General features: G+C 64.3%; 1 protein-coding gene across 1 annotated transcript; it reads right to left on the bottom strand.

The window, feature by feature from the left end:
- Nucleotides 1-5556: 5556 nt before the first annotated feature.
- TCF15 (transcription factor 15) lies at nt 5557-8553 on the bottom strand. The gene is made up of 2 exons (XM_051802996.1): nt 7841-8553; nt 5557-5970 (listed from the first exon to the last, which is right to left on the bottom strand). The coding sequence occupies exons 1-2, from the start codon at nt 8315-8317 to the stop codon at nt 5896-5898; spliced, it is 552 nt and encodes a 183-aa protein (XP_051658956.1). The 5' UTR covers nt 8318-8553; the 3' UTR covers nt 5557-5895.
- Nucleotides 8554-11162: the final 2609 nt, after the last annotated feature.

Raw genomic sequence — 11162 nt, 5'->3', positions numbered from 1 at the left:
TGGATCTTCCGTGGACCTTCCACGGCCCTTCCACGACCTTGCCGCTGGCCCTTTCCTCGCCCCCCTGGCCCTCAGGGTCGCTGCAGAGCGGTGGGATCGGGCCCCGGTGTGTAGGAGCCATGCTGCAGTTGATGGAAGGGGCTCGTCCCTCTGCAATGTCCACTTTGCCACCAGCCAGGCTGAGCCCTGACCTCTTCCAGCCACCCCATGACCTTCCATCCCTGCCTTTCACCTTTTTAGCCCAAATTTCCTGCCATGCAGCCCAGGACATTAGTTTTTTCCCTCAAGGATTGGCCACAGCAGATGGCCCACCGACCTCTCTGGCGCAGGCTGAGCCAGGGGGGACCCCGTTGGGGGAGGAAGCACATCAGGGCTCAGCCTGACCCCTCAGCTGCTTCCTCTGAGCCTCCCTGGCTCATGGCACCCTTAGAATGGGGCTGGCTGGGGACACACAGCCCTGGGCTGGTCACTGCTATCCCACCACATCCAGGCTCTGGCTCAGAGCTGACCCCAGGCACCCCTGTACCCTTTCATATGGAAGCACGGCCAGGCTTCACCCCACTTCCCCCCCGGTGTGGGTGTCTCTCCCATGGGACGCCGCTGGCCCAAACCTGGCAGCCCCTCACCCCGGGTCACTCCCATTAGGTAAAGGAGCAGCTCGTCCTGGCGGGGGTATCTCCCTCTCGCGCTTTCCTTGTATTGTACGGGCCTGGGTCATCGAGGAAATCTTACAGGTCCTTCTGCTGCCGAGTGGTCACGGGGGAAGCCCGGCCCCCTTCCCCCCATTGTCAGCGGCCGGGCCGTATCCTCGCTCCAAGCCCCGGCCCCTAAAAATAGCTCTTTGTCAGGCGATTGTTCCGACACCTTTGCAGCGGCATTGACGTGGGGCCGGAGCGGGAGAGCGGTGGGGTAGGTGGAGGGGAAGGGCTGGAGGCCCCCCCTGGGACCGCTCCGAATATTTGCCGCTGATAACGGCCCCTGTTGTGGGGAAATGTGCTCCCGGCGCGCGGCCCGGAGGCCTTCCCGTGCCGCTGCTGCCAGCGGTCACCTCTCCCCCACCTGTCCCAGCCCTCCTGCCAGCCCCGCACCGCACCCACCATGGGGTCCCTACATGGGGGACGCCTCTGCCCAGGGCACACAGCCCTCCTAAGACCCCATTTCAGACCCCACAGGGTGGGGTCCAGCCCTACAACCCTAAACTGGCCCCCTGGGGTGTCCCTGCCCTGCTCACCTCTGTGAGCTCACCCTGCTGCTGGAGGGTGGGAGGGCAGCCAGGTTTCTCACCACATTTCAGAGGGGTTAAGCCCAGCCCTGCAGTGCTGTCCCTGCTCCAGGCACCCACAGGGGTCCTCTGCAGTGCAACCCTTTCCCCATCCCCACTGAGAGCCCCATCTGCACCGATGGTGCCTGTCTGGTGGAGTGTGGGCCCTGGTGTGAGGCCCTGGGGAGGCAGCACCCCTGCAGGGCTTGTGCTGGGGAAGACATCCATCCAGGGGACAGCCCCCTCCCTTGTCACCCCCTGCCAGCCACTGCCAGCTGGAGGTGACTGCCCCCCCCCGCCCTGGGCCCTCTCCTGCTCAGCCACCACAGCTGCAGAAATAGGATTTTATTTCCCATGAAGAGATCTGGATTAAAATAACCTCCTGGCCCAGATCCCTTTTCTAGTGTGGCAGGAGATGTTTGCCTGCAGCTCTGCTGGGCACCCAAGCTGTGACCCTTCAGGCTGGTGTCCCCAGGGTAGGGACATGCCTGTCCTCTGCCTGGCCCTCAGGGATGTGTCCCTCTCCCAGCTGTGCCCAGCCTCTCTGACTCCCGGGGCTGCTGGGCCTGCTCATCTGCTGTCCCCAGGCTGGGCTCAGCCCCCCGGGGCTGCTGGCCGTGGGGCAGGGCACGGGGCCAGCCCCGCTCTGATTACCCCCAGTGCTTTTTCCTTTTTTCTTCCTTAATTTACTGAGTGCTAAATCCAAATATTACAACTTCCCCTCCGCGCCGCTGGTTACGCAGGCGGCCCCGGCCGGGCATTGTCTTATTGTTTGCGGAGGGAAGCTCCAGCGGGAGATTAACCTGGCGTTCACCCCGCGCCACGGCCTCACACCCTGTCCCTGCTGCGGGGCCAGTGTCCCCAGGGACTGCGGCCGGCACGAGGTCCCGGCGGGGCGAGAGGCTCTGAGGGGTCCAGTGCACGGGGGAGGATGTGGCAGGGTGGTGGCGGCCCTACAGCAGCGTCCCCTGCACCCCTGGCATGTGCAGGATCTCGGCTGTGCATCCCTTGGGATGGTGAGGATCTGGCAGGTGTCTTGGGGGTCTCAGGCAGACCCTTTGCCCAGTTTCTTCCCCAGGGACCTTGGCAGGGTGCTGGCAGGGTTACTACAGTCTGGGTCTGCCAGCATGGGGAGGCGGGGACTGCCCAGCACCCCAGCCTGGTGGTCATCACAGTGAACTCTGGTCTGATCTGCCCATCCCATCCCGTCCCGTCCCATCCCATCCCGTCCCATCCCATCCTGTCCCATCTTCTCCCTCCCATCCCACCTCTGAGTGCCCATTCCTCCCCAGTCCTTCTCTCCACCCTGCCCTGGTCAGCAGAGCCTTGTCCCCCTGTTCCCCTCTCCCTACCCATTGCCATCCTCCCTTCCCAGTCCTTTGGCCCCTGGTCCAACATGGGGGGTGATCTGTGGCAACCGGTCGATCTCTGTGGTCAGCGCCACAGGGAGGATTCCCCTGGCAGCAAGTGGCTGAGCTTTACTGCAGGACACATTAGGGTCTTTATCCTGAGCTTGTGCTCTGGGGGGGAGCCCAGTGAGGGCCAGGCAACCCAAAGGTGTTGCGGAAGGACACAGCCTGAGGAGGGCTGGATCCTGGTGCCGGAATCTGCTTTTGTGTCCCCTATCCCTGGCTGGCTCCACTTCTTCAGCTGGCTCAGGCTCAGGCTCGGACATGACTTAACCCCACTGCAGCATTCTGGGGGTGGTGGGTGAGGAGAGCAGCACTGCCCATTGTCTGCAGGCTCTGCCCGACCCCTCTGCCCTCCATCCTCCCACACCCCCTGGTGTGGCCCGGGTCCCTGTGTGGCCTCAGATCCCTTTCCACCAGCACTGGTGCCGGGGGCTATCAGGTCCTGGCCCCCCATCACTGGGGGGTGAGCCCCAGCCTGACCCCTGCCCGTGACTCCAGCAGCTCCTGCCTGGCCAGACATGGCCTCATCCATCCCATCAGCTCAACAGCTCTCGGCACCCACGGGTGCAGCCCTGCTGCATTCCAGCCTGGCTGGCCAGCCTGCGGAGAGCCTGAAATATTTGGGAGGGGAATGGAGAAGGGAAAGGAGAAAAAAAAATAATAAAATAAAAGTCTATAAAAAGAAAGTTTAAAAACACAAGTTAAAGAAAAAAATACCAGGCGCGGAGTGCAGCTGCGGTTCTGGTTCCAGTTCCCAGGTGATGTCAGGCCTGGAGCCTCTCCAGCCCCGGCCCCTCAGAGACGGTCTTTGTGGGTTCAGCACTGAGTGTTTTTCCTTCCTGAGACTCGGGGACACCTTCCTGTCTCAGAGAAAGCGGCCAAGAGCCTTTCCAAGGGTGTCCGCACGCAGGAAGGGGAGAGGATGGGAGGGGAGCAAGAGGCAGCGTGGTTGGGCTCGGCGTGGGGCTGCGGCGGCCGCGGGCGATCGGTGGCCGTGGCCAGAGCGCTCACCCCACACGGGGCAAAGGGGCGCCAGGCTCCCACCAGCCCAGCAGGCTCCAGCGCCTCTGAGTCACCGTTTCCCTCTTGTGGTGCTGGGAGGGGCTGGAATGCACTGGGACCTGGGGGTTTGGCACTGGGGCACACTGGGACCTGTGGCCTCAGTGCTGAGACATGCTGGGATCTGTAGCCCCAGCACTGGGACGTGCTGGAATCCACAGCCCCAGCACTGGGAGTTACTGGGTGCGTAACTCCCATGCTCGGACATACTGGGACCCAGGGCTATCAGACTGGAACTTGCTGGGACCCTAATCCCTGGCACTGGGTGTACTGGGATCCATATCCACCATACTGGGACATGCTGAATTCCACAGTCTCAGCACTGGGACATACTGGATTGCATGGCCTTTATACTGTGGCTTGCTAGGGCCCCAGTCCCTGGCACTGGGACATACTGGATGCACAGCTCCTGTGCTGGGACTCACTGAGACTCATGGTCTTCATACTGGAGCTTGCTGGGGCTCTAGTTGCTGGCACTGGAACACTGGTGCTCAGCCCTGGGAAACACAACCCAGCGGTTGGGACACACTGGGACCAGTGCACTCAGTGCTGGGACCTGCTGTGCCCCCAGCACTGGGACCACCAGCCCTTGCTGGCCCCTCGGGAGGCTCTGGAGCCACCGCTTCATGAGGACGGTCCCCTTTCATGTGCAGGTCGGGCTGTTTGCAGAGCACACCCCCCCTGCTGCTCCTGCCCCCCGATAAACCCAGGGGCAGGGATTCTGTGTCCTGGGCTGTTTGGAGAATCTCACGGCTGTTTATTGGGGTCTGGGACACATTAGCCACGCTGAGAACAAACCTCTCCCACCCACCCCGGTCCCTGCCTGGGACCAGCTCTCACAGCTGCACTGCGCTGTCAGCTCCATAAATCAAACCCGGGGGAGGGAGCCCGGGACAGGCTCACCTCGGTGAGCTGCAGGCTGAGAGGTGCTGTGGGCTCCCAATGGAGCCCCCTGCCCGGGGCAGGCTCCAGCAGGACCCCCAACATGCTTTCCCTGCTCCGTGCTGGCTCCAGGACCCCAGGGAGATGAGGCAGCTCCGGTTCTTCAGCCCTTGAGGGGAGCCCCCAGACGCCCCATCCACAGCTGCCTCTGCTCCGCGGGACACGCCGGCCCCTGGGAGCCACCAGCCCCGGCACGGCACCTTTCCCAGGCTCGGCACTGCACGCCGCCCAGTCAGCCCGGCCCCTTCGAGCACAATCCCGTGGGGGGCTCTGGCCTGGGAACCCCCAGTGTCCCCACCTGACCCCGTGCAGGTGCTGGTGCCTGCAGCCCCGCCACGCACGGCTCTGCGTGGCCGGTGTGCCGGCAGTGGCAGTCATGGCGGCGGTCACAGACATGGCGGCGGGCACAGACATGGCGGCGGTGGCGGTTGCAGTGGGGAGAGTCGTGGTGCTGGTGGCAGTCATGGTGTTGGTGGCAGTGCTGGCAGTCAGGGTGACGGTGACATTGCACTGTTCATGATGTGCCAGGTGGAGGGAAAGGCACAAAAGCAGTGACACCAACCCCGACCCACTACCCGGGTGCTCGTGGCTGCAGCACAGGATTGGCAGTGCTGTCCCCGTGCCTGTACTGGGCCTTCCACAGCCTTTACAGGGCCAGAACTGTCATCAGGGCCTGGGGATGTGGGGTCAACCTGTGCCCCAGGAGTCTCACCCCACATGGATCCCACTGTGGCCCAGGAGTGCAACTGTGGGTAGAGCTGGGACAGTCGCACTGGCTCCAGCGGCACAGAGCAGCGGCAGTGCAGGGCTGGGGATCCAGGGCCATCCTGGATGGATCCCCCACCTTGCCCCACGCTGGGGGAGCAGGCAGGCACCGGCCCATCAGAAAAATAAGGTTTTATTTTCCAAGCGGCTGCACGTGCACAACCAGCGTCCCCAGGGCCGCGACACCGTCCCCCTGGAGCGCCTTGACGCCGGCCACGCACGGGCCCCTTCCAGTCCAGCCCCGGGGCGCAGGGACCCCCCTCCCCGGCCCTGCCCCACGCAGGCAGCCTCGGCCATGGGAGCGTCCTCCCACCCCACTGCCAGCTCCAGGGCCGGTGTCGGTGTGGTGCCAGCCTGGGCTCAGCTCCCTCCCTCCCCGCTGCGGTCTCTGGGCTGGTGTGTGCGGGCTCCAGCCGGCTCTGCCGCTGTCTCAGGTGGGTGCTGCCGGACCCCGGCTCATCTCCGTGACACTCGCAGGGGGGTGACCCCTCGCACCTTCAGGCAGTTGCCCCCAAGATCCCTTCGACCGCCCTGCAGAGAGAGGAGGGAGAGCTTCAGGTATCGTGGGGTGTCCAGGAGTGGGCACCCCGCTCCTGCCCACTGTTCATCCCACCAAGTCATCCATGGGGACCCACTCTGAGACGGCCAGTTCTGCTTTCCTGGGGCAGCTCAGTGCTGCCTGGCATGCACAGACAGACAGATAGACAAGACAGATGGGGCTACACCTGGTGAGTGGCTGGCTGGGTGACTGGGAGGTGGGTGCTGTGGTGGAGCCCCCTAAGGTGGGTCCCCATGGCCTTGTCACCCTGCAGGACACAGCCCTAATGGCTGCTCAGGACCTGTGGTCAGGACCAGTGCCACCCCAGGACAGACCCACAGCCCCAGGCAGACACACAGTCCAGACTGGGATGAGGAGGCTCAGCCCCATCTCCCAGTGCACCAGCACAACTTCAGCCCAGTACTGCCCAGTATAACACAGCACAGACCTGCATAGCCCAGATTTAGCCCAGAACATTCCAGTATAATCCAGCACAGCTCAGCAGAGCCCAGCACAGCTCAGTTCCAGCCCAGGCCATTTCCAGCCTAGCACAGCCCAGCATGGCCCAGTACAGCCCATTTCCAGCCCAGCCCATTTCCAGCCCAGTATAGCCCATTTCCAGCCCAGCCTAGCCTGGCCCAGCCCATTTCCAGCCCAGTATAGCCCATTTCCAGCCCAGCCTAGCCTGGTCCAGCCCATTTCCAGCCCAGTAGAGCCCATTTCCAGCCCAGCCCCAGAGTTGGGAGGCACAGAGCTGGATCTCAGCCCAGCTCCTGCCATTGCCCCCCAGAGTTCTGGGTGCCAGAGAGGATCCCGGGCCCCAGTGCCTCTGCAGCATCCCCTGGGTGTCCAGCACCATGCCAGCCCCCAGCTTCCAGCCCTGAGGAGCAGTCCAGGGTCACAGCTCAGCCCTGGCTGGAAGGTCCCAGCTAGGGGCAGCTCTACCAGGTCAGGTCAGGCCAGAGGACTCCCAGGAGGGCTGGAGAAGCTGCTGAGGGGGCGGCAGGAGCAGGGGAGCAATTAAAGATAGAGCAGCAGAAACTGAAAAAGGCCCAAGGGTTGGAGTGTGACCTGTGGCTGAGCTGCTTGGGGTTACATGTGGGACAACTTGAGGGTCTGTGGGGACAGAGGCAGATCCCTGCTCACAGCCCTGCCAAGGAATGCCCATGGAAAGAGGCAGCTGCCAGGCCCTCACCCTGGGTCAAGGGCACCCAGGACCCTGGCATGGGCAGCAGGATGGACTCACCATGGGAAAGGTGCCCCCTGAGCCACAGGGTGCTGGGGGTGTCAGCTGGCCAGGCAGGGTAGGGCAGGGGTGCTGTGCCAAGCCCCAGCTCAGCCACCTGGCTGTGTGAGAGCTGTGCCAGTGCTGGTGACAAATCCTGCATGGGGACACTGGATGGGGAGCTCTACCTGTCCCCATCACATCAGGGAGCTGCTGGGGGCAGCCCTGCCACAGTGTCGGTGAGCTGGCAGGGTTGGGGATGGAGATGGGAATAGGGATGAGGATGGGGATGGGATCAGTGTGCGAGCTTTGAGCTTCCCCAGGGACAGCCAGTTGCCTCCAGCTCTGGGGTGACTGTTCAACCCCCAAGACCTCCCAGCCCGGATGGACGTGGGGGAGCAGCCCGGCCCTCTGACGCGAGCTGGAGCTGTGGGCGTGCGGCTACGAGCAGGATTTGGCCGGGAGCAGCCAAAACCTCCAGTGGGAGTTGGAGCCAAAGTCTGCAGTTCTCACTGAGCCATGCCGAGGCTCCTGCCCTGCTCAGCCCAGGCAGGGTCTGCTGCCCCCTGTCCCCCGGGGATGTGCTGAGCCTCCTGCTCCGCTCAGGCCAGGGCCCCCCAGCCCAGTGCCCCGCTCACCCCTTTCCGCTGGTTGCTGAGGCAGAAGGTGCAGATGCTGCGGGGCTGTTTGCTGTCCAGGTCGCCCTTGGCGCCGTAGATGGCACTGAAGCAGGGCTGCCCGTCCTCGCAGCCCTCGCCCAGCAGCAGCACGTTGGCCAGGTGGGAGATGTAGCTGGAGGCCAGGCGGAGGGTCTCGATCTTGGACAGCTTCCGATCCACTGGCTCGGTGGGGATGAGGGTCCGCAGGGCGGTGAAGGCCGTGTTGACGCTCTGGGTCCGGTCCCGCTCCCGCGCGTTGGCCGCCTGCCTCTGCTTCACCATCACCATCGGCCCCGGCTTCCGCGGCAGCTTGCGGCGAGCCTCGGCCCCCTCGCAGCAGCCGAACGACTGGTCCGACGTGTCGCTCTCGCTCCGGTTCTCTTCGTCCTCCGAGAGGATGCTGAGGTCGGGGTAGAGCACACGGGCAGCCACGGGGCGCAGCATGGTGAAGGCCATGGCGGGGTGCCCGCCCGCGCCCCCGGCCCTGCTGGGGGAACCCCCCGGGCTGCGGGGAGCCTTCCCCCGCCGGCACAGCCGCGACGGCCGGCTCCGGACGCCTTCCCGCTGCCGCTCCGCTGCGGCAGCCGAGCAGGGCTGGGACGACTGTCTGCGGGGGGAATCGGGATTTATACGGCCGGGGAGGGGCTGGCTCTGGAGCCCACCCCCAGCCGGCCCCCCGAGCTCCGGCCAGCGGCCAGTGGCCAGCGGCCAGCGTCCTCGCCCCAGCCCCGAGAGCCAGCGCTGGCTCTGGCCACCGGCCTGGCCCCGCTCTGGCACGCTGGCTTGCCCACGGGCACCTTGACCCCAGGGCCAGGCTCTGGGTCATGCCCATGGTGGTACTGAACTGTGGCAGTGCCAGGGCCACCACTTGGCAAGTACTCCCTGTGCCATGGCCTCTGGCACCTATGGAGAGATGCCCACAGCTCTCGGGCAGTGTGTCCCCAGCCCCTACCCTGCTGTCCCCTGCCAACTCTGGGCCTCATGCAGGGTGGCACTGGGCAAACACGGGGTGCAGAAGCTGTGATAGGGCAGGTACTTGGGAGCAGATACTGGGGGTGTTTAACAGAGGGGATGCCAGTGGGGGACATGCTGTTCCCCACACCCTGCCGTGCCCCACACCCTGCTGTGCCCCACAGGGACAGGGTCTGTGCCCAGGAGGATGTCCAGGGCAGGCAGGGAGTGGTGAGGGTGCAGCCCTGCAGGAATGCACCCCTTGTCCCCCCTGTTCCCAGGGCCTGGCACCCCACCTGCTCACCATGGGAGGAGACTGGGGGGGGGACACTGAGAGGGTTGGGCAGCACTGCCGGCAGCACTGCCAGGAGCGTTTCCTCCCGCCCGGGAGGAAGGTGTGCACCGGCAGTGGAAACACAGAGTCTTTTCCTGAGAGGGGAGAGATGAGCTGGCAGCAGCAGCAATCACCGGTGTCCTGGGGAGGGCTGGGGATGTCCCCCAGCTTGAGGGTGGTTCCTGGTCATTCCTGAGCACTCAGTACCACAGATGATGGTCACTCCTGCTCATCCTCACCAGGGAGGTCTGTGTGGGTCCCATTCTTCCTTCAACCCCCCAGCCCCAAGCCCAGCACCCCCTGGAGCAGTCAGGGGGGCAGCCAGCTGAGCCAAGTGGGCAGGAGGCTTCCTGCCTGCCTTCCTCCCCTTCTTCCTCCTCCTCCACGATGCTCCAGGCATGGCAGGTCAAGCAGCAAAGATGCATGGAGGGCAGGACCTGGCTCCTGGTGGATGGCCCCAGGGCTGACAGGGATACGGCCAGGGGACTTGGCAGTGCCAGCTGCAGTCCCCGCTGTCTGGCAGCCCCATAGCCAGAGGGAGATGCCAGTAGAAATCTTGGAGGCTTGCCAGGGCTGGGACAGTGGCCACAGAACGAAGCAGGCATGTTGCAAAGCCCACAGCAAGGTGGTCAGTGGGGGGGGCTGGAGGCTGTGGGATGGGGTGGCATCATGTCCCACAATGCCCCATGGCCAAAATCCCATGGTTGTGGGACTGGAGCTCATGGTGGGCCTGCTGGCTGCTGGGCTCCCCATGGGGCTCTCCTGGTGATGCCAGGGCTTGTGGCTGCTTGACCATGGCAGCGACAGATGTGCTGCCTGGTACTGGTACCACTTCACTGCCTCCCTTCCCGCCAGCTGTGAGCAAACGGCCCCTCTGCCCCCCGCGGGGCACAGGCAGCCCCCGGCTGGCGGGACCCCCTGCCCTGTTTTCCTTCACCATTTGTCTGCCTGTGCAGAGCCTGTAAATCACACAGTGAGGGTAGCAGAGAGCCAAGCTGGGGGTCCTGCTGGGGTCATGCAGGGCTGCACCAGGGAACGGGGTTCCCACTAGGGTTGGGGACATACGGGGCTGTGCGAAGGGCCAGGGATCTTGCTGGAGCTGGGGTCATGGAGGGGTCTGCTCTGTGTCCACACTGACACCTTTCACCATGCATGAAGGACACTGACCCTCTTCTGTAGGCCCCGCCCAGGCACAGAGCCCTGTAAAAGGGCATGTGCAGGCAGTGCCAGGGGCAGAGGTGGGGATAGGCAAGCCCCTGGCATGACAGGCACGGAGCAGGCAGGTGCCTGTGCAGAGAGGGGAATCTCTTCTCTGCCCCCCTCCCACCCCCACATCCTGCTAGGCTGTGCTGGGGGGGCCACAGCCGCCCCTGGCCCTGACAGGCAGCAAGACGGATGGCAGGGGCTGTGTACTCAGCTGCACACCCCACACATGGCCACCAGCTGACACAGACAGGCTGGGGTGGGGGGTGTCACCCAGTCCCTGCTCTCAGCCGAGCTGCCCCGGGGCTTTTCTGGGGGGCACAGCCGTGTGTGGGGTGCTGGTGGCCTGTGCTGCTGCGCTGGGATCTGGGACATGGTGGGGCACAGGCAGGGAAGGAGCAGCAGGCACTGGAGATGGCTCAGCGAGGGGCAGGGGTTGCACACGCGTGCGTGTGTGTGGGTGAGCAGCTGTGCACATCTGTGCATCCAGGCGTGTGTGGGCACGTGTGCATGATGTGTATAATCGTGCGTGTCTGTGCGTGGATATACATGACTATGAGGGTGTGTGCACGTGTTTGCAGAGTGTCACACACGTGTGTACATGTGTGTGAGGATGCGTGTGCAGGGTGCCATGTAGACCCTGAGTGCCACCACCTCCTGCTGCAATGATCTCCCCAGATTGGCACATGCGTGTGACCACCACCTCACCAGACCCTGCACACAGGGGGATGGATGGACAGAAGAAGCTGTCAGCCCTGGCTGAGAGACCAACAGGAGCCATGGGGAGCAGGGAATGCTGCCTGCTCCCTGCCT

Source organism: Manacus candei, unplaced genomic scaffold, assembly GCF_025592945.1.
Source record: "Manacus candei isolate 608988 ecotype Guabito, Panama unplaced genomic scaffold, ASM2559294v1 h1tg000057l, whole genome shotgun sequence".
Lineage (NCBI taxonomy): Eukaryota > Metazoa > Chordata > Aves > Passeriformes > Pipridae > Manacus > Manacus candei.
This window is presented reverse-complemented; position numbering and strand designations above follow the sequence as displayed.

What these genes read in the sequence shown, in the direction of transcription:
- TCF15 (XM_051802996.1), bottom strand. Translation starts at nt 8,317, where the DNA reads ATGGCCTTCACCATGCTGCGCCCCGTGGCTGCCCGTGTGCTCTACCCC. An exon ending in TCAGCAACCAGCGGAAAGGG is followed by an intron (nt 5,971 to 7,840) that starts GTGAGCGGGGCA and finishes CTCTCTCTGCAG; the next exon opens with GGCGGTCGAAGGGATCTTGG.